The sequence below is a fragment of the Coregonus clupeaformis genome, chromosome 20, assembly GCF_020615455.1.
Source record: "Coregonus clupeaformis isolate EN_2021a chromosome 20, ASM2061545v1, whole genome shotgun sequence".
In the NCBI taxonomy this organism is placed as follows: domain Eukaryota; kingdom Metazoa; phylum Chordata; class Actinopteri; order Salmoniformes; family Salmonidae; genus Coregonus; species Coregonus clupeaformis.
The window spans coordinates 20,576,567-20,594,785 of NC_059211.1; the positions used below are offsets into that span (position 1 = coordinate 20,576,567).

Sequence of the window (18,219 nt, forward strand, 5' to 3'; positions counted from 1 at the left end):
TAGGGCCTGCTCCGCTCCTTCTCCCAACAGTAGGGCCTGCTCCGCTCCTTCTCCCAACAGTAGGGCCTGCTCCGCTCCTTCTCCCAACAGTAGGGCCTGCTCCGCTCCTTCTCCCAACAGTAGGGCCTGCTCCGCTCCTTCTCCCAACAGTAGGGCCTGCTCCGCTCCTTCTCCCAACAGTAGGGCCTGCTCCGCTCCTTCTCCCAACAGTAGGGCCTGCTCCGCTCCTTCTCCCAACAGTAGGGCCTGCTCCGCTCCTTCTCCCAACAGTAGGGCCTGCGCCGCTCCTTCTTCCAACAGTTGAAAGTTCAGTGCCCCGCTGATAATCACCCTGATAATACCCTCGAAACTGAACCTAATCTATACTGAAACTAATTTCACACATATAACACCAGATGAAATAAATTAAGTATGATTCAGATTACAACCTCTCACTTTCAGTTATTTGAAAAGGAAATAATCTCCCAAATATCACTATTTCTAAAACAAGCCATAGAAAGTTGGTTGCAATTTCAATTTAATCCTCCAGAAACGACAGAACAAATAATGCAACAAATATTGTGGTTAAACTCAAATATACTAATTGATAAAAAACTTTTATTTTTTGACAAAATGTTTAGAAAAGGTATAATCTTCGTAAATGATATCACCGGTAGGACTGGTGGAGTTATGTCGCACATGCAGCTAACAAAAACATATGGAAATGTTTGCTCTACCCAAAATTACAACCAAATAATTGCAGCATTACCGCAAAAATGGAAGCGGAACGTGGAAGGGGGAAAAAGTAAGGAACTTGTCTGTCGGCCTTGCATTAAAGAACATAATTGGTTAAAGAAAATTGTGATAAATAAAAAAGTATACCAGTTTCATTTAAGGACCAAAGGATTGACAGCCGTCCCATATAGATTGCAAAATAGTTGGGAAGAGATTTTTGACGTGCCGATCCCACGGCATAGTGTTTATGAACTGATACGCAAAACGACGCCAGATTCAAAACTTATAATTTTTCCATTTCAATTATTATATAAAATTCTTGCTCCCAATAGAATGTTATTTATATGGGGGATACAATCTTCCCAGCGCTGCAGATTTTGCTGCAAAGAGACAGAATCATTAGATCATTTGTTTTGTTTTGTTTTCTGTCCATTTGTAGCTTGTTTTTGGACAGGTCCAGGAAAGGTCCAGGAATGGCTAAAGGATTGCAATATTTACCTGGAGCTAACCCTGCAGATAGCACTACTGGGTGATCTGAAAAGTCATAGTCAATCGATCAATAATATAATAATACTTTTAGCAAAAATGTTTATTTTCAATTTACAATCTGTAGAAACATAGAGAATAGAAAGGTTCAGAACTTTTGTAAAACATCACAGTACAGTTGAAAAATATATGGCATATAGAAATCCAATCCAATCAAATCAAATCAAATTTTATTGGTCACATGCGCCGAATACAACAGGTGCAGACATTACAGTGAAATGCTTACTTACAGCCCTTAACCAACAGTGCATTTATTTTAAACAAAAAAGTAAGAATAAAACAACAACAAAAAAGTGTTGAGAAAAAAAGAGCAGAAGTAAAATAAAGTGACAGTAGGGAGGCTATATATACAGTAAAATAAAGTGACAGTAGGGAGGCTATATATACAGGGGGTACCGTTGCATAGTCAATGTGCGGGGGCACCGGCTAGTTGAGGTAGTTGAGGTAATATGTACATGTGGGTAGAGTTAAAGTGACTATGCATAAATACTTAACAGAGTAGCAGCAGCGTAAAAAGGATGGGGTGGGGGGGCAGTGCAAATAGTCCGGGTAGCCATGATTAGCTGTTCAGGAGTCTTATGGCTTGGGGGTAGAAGCTGTTGAGAAGTCTTTTGGACCTAGACTTGGCACTCCGGTACCGCTTGCCGTGCGGTAGCAGAGAGAACAGTCTATGACTAGGGTGGCTGGAGTCTTTGACAATTTTGAGGGCCTTCCTCTGACACCGCCTGGTATAGAGGTCCTGGATGGCAGGGAGCTTTGCCCCAGTGATGTACTGGGCCGTACGCACTACCCTCTGTAGTGCCTTGCGGTCAGAGGCCAAGCAGTTGCCATACCAGGCGGTGATGCAACCAGTCAGGATGCTCTCGATGGTGCAGCTGTAGAATTTTTTGAGGATCTGAGGACCCATGCCAAATCTTTTTAGTCTCCTGAGGGGGAATAGGCTTTGTCGTGCCCTCTTCACGACTGTCTTGGTGTGTTTGGACCATGATAGTTCGTTGGTGATGTGGACACCAAGGAACTTGAAGCTCTCAACCTGTTCCACTACAGCCCCGTCGATGAGAATGGGGGCGTGCTCAGTCCTCTTTTTTTTCCTGTAGTCCACAATCATCTCCTTTGTCTTGGTCACGTTGAGGGAGAGGTTGTTGTCCTGGCACCACACGGCCAGATCTCTGACCTCCTCCCTATAGGCTGTCTCATCGTTGTCGGTGATCAGGCCTACCACTGTTGTGTCGTCTGCAAACTTAATGATGGTGTTGGAGTCGTGCCTGGCCATGCAGTCATGGGTGAACAGAGAGTACAGGAGGGGGACTGAGCACGCACCCTGAGGGGCCCCCGTGTTGAGGATCAGTGTGGCAGATGTGTTGTTACCTACCCTTACCACCTGGGGGCGGCCCGTCAGGAAGTCCAGGATCCAGTTGCAGAGGGAGGTGTTTAGTCCCAGGATCCTTAGCTTAGTGATGAGCTTAGAGGGCACTATGGTGTTGAATGCTGAGCTGTAGTCAATGAATAGCATTCTCACGTAGGTGTTCCTCTTGTCCAGGTGGGAAAGGGCAGTGTGGAGTGCGATAGAGATTGCATCATCTGTGGATCTGTTGGGGCGGTATGCAAATTGGAGTGGGTCTAGGGTTTCTGGGATTATGCTGTTGATGTGAGCCATGACCAGTCTTTCAAAGCACTTCATGGCTACAGACGTCAGTGCTACGGGTCGGTAGTCATTTAGGCAGGTTATCTTAGAGTTCTTGGGCACGGGGACTATGGTGGTCTGCTTGAAACATGTTGGTATTACAGACTCAGTCAGGGACATGTTGAAAATGTCAGTGAAGACACTTGCCAGTTGGTCAGCACATGCTCGGAGTACACGTCCTGGTAATCCGTCTGGCCCTGCGGCCTTGTGAATGTTGACCTGCTTAAAAGTCTTACTCACATCGGCTACGGAGAGCGTGATCACATAGTCGTCCGGAACAGCTGGTGCTCTCATGCATGCTTCAGTGTTGCTTGCCTCGAAGGCGAGCATAGAAGTGGTTTAGCTCGTCTGGTAGGCTTGTGTCACTGGGCAGCTCGCGGCTGTGCTTCCCTTTGTAGTCTGTAATAGTTTTCAAGCCCTGCCACATCCGACGAGCGTCAGAGCCAGTGTAGTATGATTCAATCTTAGACCTGTATTGACTCTTTGCCTGTTTGATGGTTCGTCGGAGGTCATAGCGGGATTTCTTATAAGCGTCCGGGTTAGAGTCCCGTTCCTTGAAAGCGGCAGCTCTACCCTTTAGCTCAGTGCGGATGTTTCCTGTAATCCATGGCTTCTGGTTGGGGTATGTACGTACGGTCACTGTGGGGACGACATCATCGATGCACTTATTGATGAAGCCAGTGACTGATGTGGTGTACTCCTCAATGCTGTCTGAAGAATCCCGGAACATGTTCCAGTCTGTGCTAGCAAAACAGTCCTGTAGCTTAGCATCTGCGTCATCTGACCACTTTTTTATTAGCCGAATCACTGGTGCTTCCTGCTTCAGTTTTTGCTTATAAGCAGGAATCAGGAGGATAGAGTTATGGTCAGATTTGCCAAATGGAGGGCGAGGGAGAGCTTTGTATGCGTCTCTGTGTGTGGAGTAAAGGTGGTCTAGAGTTTTTTCCCCTCTGGTTGTACATTTAACATGCTGGTAGAAATGAGGTAGAACGGATTTAAGTTTCCCTGCATTAAAGTCCCCGGCTACTAGGAGCGCTGCATCTGGATGAGCGTTTTCCTGTTGATTAATGGCCTTGTACAACTCATTCAGTGCAATCTTAATGCCAGCATTGGTTTGTGGTGGTAAATAGACAGCTATGAAAAATATAGATGAAAACTCTCTTGGTAAATAGTGTGGTCTACAGCTTATCATAAGATACTCTACCTCAGGCGAGCAAAACCTTGAGACTTCCTTAGTATTTGATTTTGTGCACCAGCTGTTGTTTACAAATATACACAGACCGCCGCCCCTTGTCTTACCAGAGTCTGCCGTTCTGTCCTGCCGATGTAGCGTATAGCCTGCTAGCTGAATGTTGTCATTGTTGTCGTTCAGCCACGACTCCGTGAAACATAAGATATTACAGTTTTTAATGTCCCGTTGGTAGGATAACCGTAATCTTAAATCGTCAATTTTATTCTCAAAAGATTGAACGTTGGCTAATAGGATTGATGGGAGAGGCAGTTTACTCGTTCGCCGTCGGATCCTTACAAGGCACCCGGATCTGCGTCCACGATATCTCCGTCTCTTCCTCACGCGAATGACGGGGATCTGGGCCTTGTTGGGTGTCTGTAGAATATCCTTCGCGAACGCCTCGTTGAAGAAAAAGTATTCGTCCAATACGAGGTGAGTAATCGCTGTCCTGATATCCAGAAGCTCTCTTTGGTTATAAGAGACGATGGCAGAAACATTATGTACAAAATAAATTACAAATAACGCGGAAAAACACACATAATAGTACAATTGGTTAGAGGGCTGTAAAACGGCAGCCATCTTCTTCCGGCGCTGTTCCCCTGTTCCCCTGTTCCGCTGTTAACACCATCCAATATGGATGATGTTAAGAGATAGTTGGGAGATGTTGAATGGAGTTGAAGGATGGGACTAATAACAACTAATAACAACAAGATAGCTAATAATGTAAGCATACTGTGTCCATAATAAGTATATAGGTTATAGGTTGAGAGCTTTTGTGAAAGAGCACAGTTAGAAATATATGGTATATAGAAGCAAAACGGATGGACATCATGAAAATGATCCGAGAGGTTGAGAGTAGAGGAAGTTCAGGAGTAAAAACAAATAAAATAGAATTATTGTAAAATTGACTGTGTCCATAAAATGTATTTAGTATGTATAAGCTGGAAGTAGAGGCCTAAGCGTTGTTGTTCACTAGTTTACTCCAATTAGGGAAGGGGTGGTGGGGTTGGAAAGTAATAAAGGGAAATATATTTTTTTAAAGGATATGTATATGTATGTCTATATGTACAGTGGGGAGAACAAGTATTTGATACACTGGCGATTTTGCAGGTTTTCCTACTTACAAAGCATGTAGAGGTCTGTAATTTTTATCATAGGTACACTTCAACTGTGAGAGACGGAATCTAAAATCCAGAAAATCACATTGTATGATTTTTAAGTAATTAATTTGCATTTTATGGCATGACATAAGTATTTGATACATCAGAAAAGCAGAACTTAATATTTGGTACAGAAACCTTTGTTTGCAATTACAGAGATCATACGTTTCCTGTAGGTCTTGACCAGGTTTGCACACACTGCAGCAGGGATTTTGGCCCACTCCTCCATACAGACCTTCTCCAGATCCTTCAGGTTTCGGGGCTGTCGCTGGGCAATATGGACTTTCAGCTCCCTCCAAAGATTTTCTATTGGGTTCAGGTCTGGAGACTGGCTAGGCCACTCCAGGACCTTGAGATGCTTCTTAAGGAGCCACTCCTTAGTTGCCCTGGCTGTGTGTTTCGGGTCATTGTCATGCTGGAAGGCCCAGCCACGACCCATCTTCAATGCTCTTACTGAGGGAAGGAGGTTGTTGGCCAAGATCTCGCGATACATGGCCCCTTCCATCCTCCCCTCAATACGGTGCAGTCGTCCTGTCCCCTTTGCAGAAAAGCATCCCCAAAGAATGATTTTTCCACCTCCATGTTTCACGGTTGGGATGATGTTCTTGGGGTTGTACTCATCCTTCTTCTTCCTCCAAACACGGCGAGTGGAGTTTAGACCAAAAAGCTATATTTTTGTCTCATCAGACCAAATGACCTTCTCCCATTCCTCCTCTGGATCATCCAGATGGTCATTGGCAAACTTCAGACGGGCCTGGACATGCGCTGGCTTGAGCAGGGGGACCTTGCGTGCGCTGCAGGATTTTAATCCATGACGGCGTAGTGTGTTACTAATGGTTTTCTTTGAGACTGTGGTCCCAGCTCTCTTCAGGTCATTGACCAGGTCCTGCCGTGTAGTTCTGGGCTGATCCCTCACCTTCCTCATGATCATTGATGCCCCACGAGGTGAGATCTTGCATGGAGCCCCAGACCTAGGGTGATTGACCGTCATCTTGAACTTCTTCCATTTTCTAATAATTGCGCCAACAGTTGTTGCCTTCTCACCAAGCTGCTTGCCTATTGTCCTGTAGCCCATCCCAGCCTTGTGCAGGTCTACAATTTTATCCCTGATGTCCTTACACAGCTCTCTGGTCTTGGCCATTGTGGAGAGGTTGGAGTCTGTTTGATTGAGTGTGTGGACAGGTGTCTTTTAAACAGGTAACGAGTTCAAACAGGTGCAGTTAATACAGGTAATGAGTGGAGAACAGGAGGGCTTCTTAAAGAAAAACTAACAGGTCTGTGAGAGCCAGAATTCTTACTGGTTGGTAGGTGATCAAATACTTATGTCATGCAATAAAATGCAAATTAATTACTTAAAAATCATACAATGTGATGTTCTAGATTTTTGTTTTAGATTCCGTCTCTCACAGTTGAAGTGTACCTATGATAAAAAATTACAGACCTCTACATGCTTTGTAAGTAGGAAAACCTGCAAAATCGGCAGTGTATCAAATACTTGTTCTCCCCACTGTATGTCTGTATGTACAGTGGGGAGAACAAGTATTTCATACACTGCCGATTTTGCAGGTTTTCCTACTTACAAAGCATGTAGAGGTCTGTAATTTTTATCATAGGTACACTTCAACTGTGAGAGACGGAATCTAAAACAAATTCTACCCCCTAAAAAACATTTCAAAAAAAAAAAAAAAGTAAGATGGGGAGAAAGGGAAAGAATGGGGGAGTTGATGAGCGAGGGGAAGCGAATGATATATTATTATGTAATCACCAATGGTGAATGAAGAACAGGGCGGGCCACTCTACTGTCTTGATCCATTCTAATTATAATATTAAAATGGTATGTATCCTATGTCAGTCCACCAAATCAAAGCAGTCTTATCAGTCTACTCTGACCTACTTGGAGTAGATAGACTACACAGTGAGAGCGTATGTAATTGTACATGCTGAACGGCTATCAATATCTGGGAAAATATCCACATCAGGCAGCAGGTGAGCGAGTCTTCGGAGAATGTGTTGATGAGGCTTGTGGAATCTTACGTTGACAAGGGGAGAAATGTCACCATGGACAACTTCTTCACTTCACTGTCATTGGAGAACAAGTTGCTTGCAAAGAAAACAAGTCTGGCCGACACCATGAACAAAGTGAGATGGGACCTCCCTCCCTCTGCGCAAAATAAGGCACCTGCACAACCGTTGTCCTCCACGACGGTGCTGAAGAATGACAATAAGGGGAAACCTGAGACTATTACACACTACAACCAAACAAAGGTGTGTCAAAGTGTGTCAAGCAAGTGAAAGTTAGGAAAACTGTGGACAAGGGATAACAGCTCAATGAAACCCAACTGATGCCATTGGTGAAGACCCACACAAGCACGAGCTGACAATAATGGACTATTTTTGACTGCTGTCATATCGCCACTTATATTCATTAGAATGTCATTATTGCTTTTGTGCTGAGTTTCACTATTTATCAAGGCCACTTGGCACTTATGATGCTGTTGAGGCTACTGACTTGTTTTCTTTTTAATTTTTAATTTTTACTGATGTTTTCATAATTTGACCTCGCGTCTTGACTGTGCGTCTTGACTGTGCGTCTTGATGGTTGGAGTATTTTTATTTTTTATTTTATCGTTGTAATATATATGGGCTCCCGAGTGGCGCAGCGGTCTAAGGCACTGCATCTCAGTGCTTGAGGCGTCACTACAGACCCCCTGGTTCCATTCCAGGCTGTATCACAACAGGCCGTGATTGGGAGTCCCATAGGGCGGTGCACAATTGGCCCAGCGTCGTCCGGGTTTGGCCGGTGTAGGCCGTCATTGTAAATAAGAATTTGTTCTTAACTGACTTGCCTGGTTAAATAAAAAATAAAAACTAGCTGTTACCGTGTTCCAAAACATATGCTTTCTGGTTCATAGTTGTAACTAAGTCACTCCACAAATAAAATTAATTGAACACTTGAATTTGGGTGTTTTCTGTGGTCATTTGTTTTTAGATGTAACATAAACTAATGAAAATGCTATCATGTTATTTGAAATAAAATAAAAATAGTATTCTAATGTTACCCAAGGCCTTCATAAACACAACCAAATGATTCTTTTTGCCATAGCATATATTACATTTATTAATTCCACTGTTAGAATGTTGCAGTCAGAATGACTGCTCATTAGCTTGAAGGGGGGCCTGTCGAGGCCCAGCGGTTCTATGCCAGCTATTTTATTTTTATGACGGTCTTCATCCATAACCGTTGGTTACACGGTCATTGTGCCAGCCCTATGTGTGAATGTGCATCCGTGTGTGTGTGTGTGTGTGTCGTGCGTCCATCCGTTGTTTGCGTCCGTCCGTGCGTGCGTCCGTATGTGTGTCTAGCCCTGTGTGTGTGTGTGTGTGTGTGTGAGTGTGTATGTGTGAAACAGAGAGACCTTGGCCCACATCCAAACAAAGGCAGCATGGTGAGCCATTCTATTCCTTGCCCTTCCATTAGCATATCAGATCAGATCAGAGGAGTGTTTGATGTCAATGGGGGAGCAGCACAAAGTCCTCCATGTCTTCCACTACAAACACTGCTTATGCAATATTATGGAAGCACATGCAAATCAAGGGCCATTTGATTTGATTTGAATGCTAAGATGGTCAGGGAGGGAGAGGGAGAGTTGAATACAAAATGAATTCAGGGCCTCTGTTTTACATATGGCACCACAGCGTGAGGACGGTGTATTTACTTCATAATAAGGGCAGGGTGGGCAGGGGAGAGAGGGAAGGTTGATGCCAACCTCTGGACTGGCAATGTTTAATTAGGAAAGCAAATCATTTGAAGAGAGGGCAAGAGGCAGGAACAGAATGGTGCACAGAGGCAGACCGGTGTGTGTGTGTGTGTGTGTGTGTTTATTTGTGTTTCAGTGTGTGTGTGTGTGTGTGTGTGTGTGTGTGTGTTTCAGTGTGTGTGTGTGTGTATGTTTATTTGTGTTTCAGTGTGTGTGTGTGTGTGTGTATGTTTATTTGTGTTTCAGTGTGTGTGTGTGTGTGTGTGTGTGTGAGTAGCCTGCCATATGGTAGACCTATCTCTTGTAGGCAGTGCTAATCATGCTCTCCTAATTTGCAGTGTGAGACAGCGTTGGTAATTTGCTGTGTGAGACAGCGTTGGTAATTTGCAGTGAGACAGCGTTGGGAATTTGCAGTGTGAGACAGCATTGGTAATTTGCAGTGTGAGACAGCATTGGTAATTTGCAGTGTGAGATAGTGTTGGTAATTTGCAGTGTGAGACAGCGTTGGTAAATTGCAGTGTGAGACAGCGTTGGTAATTTGCAGCATTGGTAATTTGCAGTGTGAGATAGCGTTGGTAATTTGCAGTATTGGTAATTTGCAGTGTGAGACAGCATTGGTAATTTGCAGCATTGGTAATTTGCAGTGTGAGATAGCGTTGGTAATTTGCAGTGTGAGACAGCGTTGGTAATTTGCAGTGTGAGACAGCGTTGGTAATTTGCAGTGTGAGACAGTGTTGGTATTTGCAGTGTGAGACAGCGTTGGTATTTGCAGTGTGAGACAGCGTTGGTAATTTGCAGTGTGAGACAGTGTTGGTATTTGCAGTGTGAGACAGCGTTGGTAATTTGCAGTGTGAGACAGCGTTGGTAATTTGCAGTGTGAGACAGCGTTGGTAATTTGCAGTGTGAGACAGCGTTGGTAATTTGCAGTGTGAGACAGCGTTGGTAATTTGCAGTGTGAGACAGCGTTGGTATTTGCAGTGTGAGACAGCGTTGGTATTTGCAGTGTGAGACAGCGTTGGTATTTGCAGTGTGAGACAGTGTTGGTATTTGCAGTGTGAGACAGCGTTGGTTGGACATTGTGCTGCAGTAGATGAGTGCTAAGGGCTTGTTGAGCTGCTCACACAGATACACCCTGGCTAGGCTGGTTGCATCATTTATACGTGGAGAGGCTGCTCTGCTCTGCACAGGGTTTTAAAAAACATACCACTCATTTCACACTGGCATGCTGTGAAGAATGTGAATACCACGGTGGAGAGTATATATGAGAGATTTCAGCTCCGATACTTCAGGCAAACATATTTGACAGATTAATGACACGCACATAAAGTAGATCGCCGGGGCGGATCACCATAGTGGATCACTGTTTATGATCATCTAGAGACAATAACCAACCAGTGGATCAACACAAGAGATCATCACGTGTGGTTTTCTGTAGCTCAGTTGGTAGAGAACTGTGCTTGCAACACTAGGATAGTGGGTTCAATTCCCGGGACCAGCCGTACGTAGAATGTATGCACGCATGACCGTAAGTCGCTTTGGATAAAAGCATCTGCTAAATGGCATATATTATTATTATTATAGATTACAGGCTAGTAGATCACCAGGATGGATCCCAGTGAGGAAGGCTGACCTGTGTGGGAGCACCAGATCTCTTACCTTGATCATCCGGGAGAGGTCCCCAGCATCAGCCAGCTCCAACACAATGTTCAGCTCATTCTCCTCAATAAATGACGCATGGTACTTGATCACGTTGGGGTGGTTCAGTTGCTGTACGAGAGAGAGAGAGAGAGAGAGAGAGAGAGAGAGAGAGACAGAGAGATTGACAGAGAGAGAGAGAGAGAGAGAGAGAGAGAGAGACAGAGAGATTGACAGAGAGAGAGAGAGAGAGAGAGAGAGAGCGAGAGACAGGGAGAGAGAGAGAGAGAGAGAGAGAGAGAGAGAGAGAGAGATAGAGAGAGAGAGATAGACAGAGAGAGAGAGAGAGAGAGAGAGAGAGAGAGAGAGAGAGAGAGAGAGAGAGGGAGAGAGAGAGCGAGAGAGAGAGAGAGAGATAGACAGAGAGAGAGAGAGAGTAGACAGAGAGAGAGAGAGAGAGGGGGAGAGAGAGAGAGAGAGAGAGAGAGAGAGAGAGAGAGAGAGAGAGCGAGCGAGCGAGAGGGAGCGAGAGCAAGAGAGAGAGAGAGAGAGAGAGAGAGATAGAGATAGAGAGAGATAGACAGAGAGAGAGAGAGAGAGAGAGAGAGATAGAGATAGAGATAGAGATAGAGAGAGATAGAGATAGAGATAGAGATAGAGAGAGATAGACAGAGAGCGAGAGAGAGAGACAGAGAGAGAGAGACAGAGAGAGAGAGAGAGATAGAGATGGAGAGATAGACAGAGAGAGAGAGAGAGAGAGATAGAGATAGAGAGAGACAGATAGACAGAGAGAGAGAGAGAGAGAGAGAGAGATAGACAGAGAGAGAGAGAGAGATAGAGAGAGATAGACAGAGAGAAAGAGAGAGAGAAAGTAGAGAGAGAGAGAGAGAGAGAGAGAAAGTAGAGAGAGAGAGAGAGAGAGAGAAAGTAGAGAGAGAGAGAGACAGAGAGAGAGAGAGAGAGAGAGAGAGAGAGAAAGTAGAGAGAGAGAGACAGAGAGAGAGAGACAGAGAGAGAGAGATAGAGAGAGAGAGAGAGAGAGAAAGTAGAGAGAGAGAGAAAGTAGAGAGAGAGAGAGACAGAGAGAGAGAGAGAAAGTAGAGAGAGAGAGAGAGATTGTTTACTTTCCTTTTGTTTACTATCTACTTCACGTGCTTTGGCAATGTAAACATATGTTTTCCATGCCAATAAAGCCCATAAATTGAATTGAATTGAGGAGGTATCAATAACTGTTTAACTATTAATGTGACTCCCAGGGTCTGGAAAGCTGAAATATTCTGTCCCAACCTGTTCTAACACAGATATAATATACCACACAATACAATGTGACAAACAGTATGTTAAAGTGTTAAAATCCTTTAAAACAACCATCATCAGCTGCTTCTGTAATATGTCATGTAGTTCATTTTGGCTGGCTAAGCCGGTGCAGAAACACTGTAGTTGAATGAGAAGGCTTTGTCCTGGTGTGTGACAGAACATTGTGGCATGTCAACAACCACAGTCTGATGACAACAGGCTGCTGTGCCACACGGCTCTCAACATACCGCCGGCAGAGAAATTAATTAACAGATTCTTTCCTGTTGATCGGACAATGAGTGAGTAAGAGGGAAGGAGTGGGAGAGAGAGACGGATAGGGAGAGATGTGGGGGGATGGAGTGGGACAGAGAGACTATCTACTTCACTTGCTTTGGCAATGTTAACATACGTTTCCCATGCCAATAAAGCCCTTAAATTGAATTGAATTGAGAAGGCGAGAGAGAGAGAGAGAGAGAGAGAGAGAGAGAGAGAGAGAGAGAGAGAGAGAGAGAGAGAGAGAGAGAGAGAGAGAGAGAGAGAGAGAGAGAGAGAGAGAGAGAAGGAGAGAGAGAGAGAGAAGGAGAGAGAGAGAGAGATGCGTCAACAGCAACCTTGGGAAAATCCTCTGCATTATCATTAACAGCAGACTAGTTCATTTCCTCAGTGAAAACAATGTACTGAGCAAATGTCAAATTGGCTTTTTACCAAATTACCGTACGACAGACCACGTATTCACCCTGCACACCCTAATTGACAAACAAACAAACCAAAACAAAAGCAAAGTCTTCTCATGCTTTGTTGATTTCAAAAAAGCTTTTGACTCAATTTGGCATGAGGGTCTGCTATACAAATTGATGGAAAGTGGGGTTGGGGGAAAAACATACGACATTATAAAATCCATGTACACAAGCAACAAGTGTGCGGTTAAAATTGGCAAAAAACACACACATTTCTTTCCACAGGGCCGTGGGGTGAGACAGGGATGCAGTTTAAGCCCCACCCTCTTCAACATATATATCAACGAATTGGCGAGGGCACTAGAACAGTCTGCAGCACCCGGCCTCACCCTACTAGAATCTGAAGTCAAATGTCTTCTGTTTGCTGATGATCTGGTGCTTCTGTCACCAACCAAGGAGGGCCTACAGCAGCACCTAGATCTTCTGCACAGATTCTGTCAGACCTGGGCCCTGACAGTAAATCTCAGTAAGACAAAAATAATGGTGTTCCAAAAAAGGTCCAGTTGCCAGGACCACAAATACAAATTCCATCTAGACACCGTTGCCCTAGAGCACACAAAAAACTATACATACCTCGGCCTAAACATCAGCGCCACAGATAACTTCCACAAAGCTGTGAACGATCTGAGAGACAAGGCAAGAAGGGCCTTCTATGCCATCAAAAGGAACATAAAATTTGACATACCAATTATGATCTGGCTAAAAATACTTGAATCAGTTATAGAACCCATTGCCCTTTATGGTTCTGAGGTCTGGGGTCCGCTCACCAACCAAGAATTCACAAAATGGGACAAACACCAAATTGAGACTCTGCATGCAGAATTCTGCAAAAACATCCTCCGTGTACAACGTAAAACACCAAATAATGCATGCAGAGCAGAATTAGGCCAATACCCACTAATTATCAAAATCCAGAAAAGAGCCGTTAAATTCTATAACCACTTAAAAGGAAGCGATTCCCAAACCTTCCATAACAAAGCCATCACCTACAGAGAGATGAACTTGGAGAAGAGTCCCCTAAGTAAGCTTGTCCTGGGGCTCTGTTCACAAACACAAACAGACCCCACACAGCCCCAGGACAACAACAACAACAACAACACAATTAGACCCAACCAAATCATGAGAAAACAAAAAGAGAATTACTTGACACATTGGAAAGAACAAACAAATAAACAGAGCAAACTAGAATGCTATTTGGCCCTAAACAGAGAGTACACAGTGGCAGAATACCTGACCACTGTGACTGACCCAAACTTAAGGAAAGCTTTGACTATGTACAGACTCAGTGAGCATAGCCTTGCTATTGAGAAAGGCCGCCGTAGGCAGACCTGGCTCTCAAGAGAAGACAGGCTATGTGCACACTGCCCACAAAATGAGGTGGAAACTGAGCTGCACTTCCTAACCTCCTGCCAAATGTATGACCATATTAGAGACACATATTTCCCTCAGATTACAGCGATCCACAAAGAATTAAAAAACAAACCCAATTTTGATAAACTCCCTTATCTACTGGGTGAAAAACCACAGTGTGCCATCACAGCTGCAGGATTTGTGACCTGTTGCCACAAGAAAAGGGCAACCAGTGAAGAACAAACACCATTGTAAATACAACCCATATTTATGTTTATTTATTTTCCCATTTGTACTTTAACTATTTGCACATTGTTACAACACTGTATATATACATAATATGACATTTGAAATGTCTTTATTCTTTTGAAACTTCTGAGTGTAATGTTTACTGTTAATATTTATTGTTTATTTCACTTTTGTTTACTATCTACTTCACTTGCTTTGGCAATGTTAACACACGTTTCCCATGCCAATAAAGCCCTTAAATTGAAATTGAAATTGAATTGAATTGAGAGAGAGAGAGAGAAGAGAGAGAGAGAGAGAAGGAGAGAGAGAGAGAGAAGGGGAGAGAAGGAGAGAGAGAGAGAGAGAAGGAGAGAGAGAGAGAGAGAGAGAGAGAGAGAGAGAGAGAGAGAGAGAGAGAGAGAGAGAGAGAGAGAGAGAGGAGAGAGAGAGAGAGAGAGAGAGAGAGAAGGAGAGAGCTACAGTAGACGTGTCTTGGGGTCAGGGGTCAGGGGTTGTGATGCGAGTAGCGACAGCGGCATGAGGAGCGACACTGCTCTGATGTGATTAAAGACATGTTCACACCACGACTGATCTACAGGAGAAGCCATGTATACATCTGGTATAAAGACACACACACACACACACACACACACACACACACACAAACACACACTCCAGCAGATGTATTAGTATTATTGGATCAGAGTTGCAGCTCTGTGACGCGTCATAGCAGAGCAAGAGAGCCATCTGTGTCCACCACTCTCTCTGTCTGTTTCTCGCTCTCCCAATTCAATTCAATTAAATACATGCTTTATTGGCATGAATGGGTGGTTGCCACTGTTGCCAAAGCAATGTATATGAAGTTGTTTGAGCAACAACAATTATATATATCAACAAAAACAATTATACATAATTATACAATTCTCTCTCTCTCTCCCTCTCTTTCCCTCTTTTTCCCACTGTGTCCCTCTCTCTCTGTATCTCTCTGTATCTCTCTGTGTGTCTCTCTCTCTCTCTCTGTATCTCTCTGGGTCTCCCTCTCTCTCTCTGTATCTCTCTCTCTCTGTATCGCTCTGTATCTCTCTCTCTCTCTGTATCTCTCTGTGTGTGTCTCTCTCTCCCTCAATTACATTTAATTTAAGGGCTTTATTGGCATGGGAAATGTATGTTAACATTGCCAAAGCAAGTGAAGTAGATAATAAACAAAAGTGAAATAAACAAATATTAACAGTAAACATTACACTCAGAAGTTCCAAAAGAATAAAGACATTTGAAATGTCTCTCTCTCTCTGTATCTCTCTGTGTCTCTCTGTGTCTCTCTCTCTCTCTGTGTCTCTCTGTATCTCTCTGTGTCTCTCAATTCAATTCAATTCAATTTGCTTTATTGGCAGGACGTAACAATATACACTACCGTTCAAAAGTTTGGGGTCACTTAGAAATGTAAATTTTTTTTCGAAAGAAAGGCAAATTTTTTCTCCATTAAAATAACATCAAATTGATTAGAAATACAGTGTAGACATTGTTAATGTTGTAAATGGCTATTGTAGCTGGAAACGGCTGATTTTTAATGGAATATCTACAAAGGCGTACAGAGGCCCATTATCAGCAACCATCAGTCCTGTGTTCCAATGGCACGTTGTGTTTGCTAATCGAAATGTATCATTTTAATTGATCATTTTAATTGATCATTAGAAAACCCTTTTGCAATTATGTTAGCACAGCTGGAAACTGTTGTGCTGTTTAAAGAAGCAATAAAACTGGCCTTCTTGAGACTAGTTGAGTATCTGGAGCATCAGCAATTGTGGGTTCGATTACAGGCTCAAAATGGCCAGAAACAAATAACTTTCTTCTGAAACTCGTCAGTCTATTCTTGTTCTGAGAAATGAAGGCTATTCCATGCGAGAAATTGCCAAGAAACTGAAGATATCGTCCAACGCTGTGTACTACTCCCTTCACAGAACAGCGCAAACTGGCTCTAACTAGAATAGAAAGAGGAGTGGGAGGCCCCGGTGCACAACTGAGCAAGAGGACAAATACATTAGAGTGTCTAGTTTGAGAATCAGACGCCTAACAGGTCCTCAACTGGCAGCTTCATTAAATAGTACCCGCAAAACACCAGTCTCTGATATGGTATTTAATGAAGCTGCCAGTTGAGGACCTGTGAGGCGTCTGTTTCTGTGCTCACTGAGCCTGTACTTTGTCAAGGTTTTTCTAAGGTTTTGATAAGTAACCATGGTCAAATAGTTAGCCACGGTGTACCAGATAGCACTGCATTTTACTTTGTGCTTGTGCTTGTTTTTCCCAATAAGCAACATAGTTTTGTTTTGACTGTGTTGTGATTTGGTTTATTCTGATTGATTGGATGTTCTGGTCCTGAGGCTTCAGTGTGTTAGTAGAACAGGTTTGTGAACTCAGCCCCAGGACCAGCTGGATGAGGGGACTATTTTCTTTGCTCAGCTCTTGGCATTGCAGGGCTTGGTCATGATATGAGAGGGGGTCACTGTTATTTAAATGTTTCCAAAACTTAATTGCTAATTTTTGAGTTTTTATTATTAGTGAGTATTGGCCTAATTCTGCCCTGCATGCATTGTTTGTAGTTTTCCTCTGGACATCTTTCTGTGTCTCTCTGTGTGTCTCTCTCTCACTGTGTCTCTCTCTGTGTGTCTCTCTGTGTCTCTCTCTCTGTATCTCTCTGTGTCTCTCTCTCTCTCTGCGTCTCTCTCTCTCTCTGCGTCTCTCTCTCTGTGTCTTTCTCTCTCTGTGTCTCTCTGTGTGTCTCTCTCTCTGTGTCTCTGTGTGTCTCTCTCTCTGTATCTCTCTGTGTCTCTCTCTCTCTGTATCTCTTTCTGTATCTCTCTCTGTATCTCTCTCTCTCTGTGTCTCTCTGTGTGTCTCTCTCTCTGTATCTCTCTCTCTCTCTGTGTCTCTCTGTGTGTCTCTCCCTCTGTATCTCTCAGTGTCTCTCTGTGTCTCTCTGTGTCTTTCTGTGTGTCTCTCTCTCTGTGTCTCTCTCTATGTATCGCTATGTATCTCACTGTATCTCTCTGTGTCTCTCTCTCTGTATCTCTCAATTTCAATTCAATTCAATTTCAATTTAAGGGCTTTATTGGCATGGGAAACGGACGTTAACATTGCCAAAGCAAGTGAAGTAGATAGTAAACAAAAGTGAAATAAACAATAAAAATTAACAGTAAACATTACACTCAGAAGATCCAAAAGAATAAAGACATTTCAAATGTAATTTATGTATATATACAGTGTTGTAACAACATGCAAATAGTTAAAGTACAAATGGGAAAATAAATAAACATAAATATGGGTTATATTTACAATGGTGTTTGTTCTTCACTGGTTGCCCTTTTCTTGTGGCAACAGGTCACAAATATTGCTGCTGTGATGGCACACTGTGGTCTTTCACCCAGTAGATAAGGGAGTTTATCAAAATTGGGTTTGTTTTCTAATTCTTTGTGGATCTCTGTAATCTGAGGGAAATATGTGTCTCTAATATGGTCATACATTTGGCAGGAGGTTAGGAAGTGCAGCTCAGTTTCCACCTCATTTTGTGGGCAGTGTGTACATAGCCTGTCTTCTCTTGAGAGCCAGGTCTTTACATAGTCAAAGCGTTCCTTAAGTTTGGGTCAGTCACAGTGGTCAGGTATTCTGCCACTGTGTACTCTCTGTTTAGAGTCAAATAGCATTCTAGTTTGGTCTGTTTTTTTGTTAATTCTTTCCAATGTGTCAAGTAATTCTCTTTTTGTTTTCTCATGATTTGGTTGGGTCTAATTGTGATGTTGTTGTTGTCCTGGGGCTCTGTGGGGTCTGTTTGTGTTTGTGAACAGAGCCCCAGGACCAGCTTACTTAGGGGACTCTTCTCCAAGTT

At 43.4% G+C, this 18,219-nt stretch overlaps 1 protein-coding gene across 3 annotated transcripts in view; it reads right to left on the reverse strand.

Moving 5' to 3' along the window:
- nek7 (NIMA-related kinase 7) overlaps positions 1 to 18,219 on the reverse strand; it is a 131,860-nt gene that overhangs the window by 28,779 nt on the left and 84,862 nt on the right. For all 3 annotated transcript variants that reach the window (XM_041840535.2, XM_041840534.2, XM_045205379.1), the window contains one exon: positions 10,750 to 10,860. In XM_041840535.2, the coding sequence (XP_041696469.1) occupies positions 10,750 to 10,860 (111 nt within the window). The remainder of the gene's footprint in view (positions 1 to 10,749; positions 10,861 to 18,219) is intronic.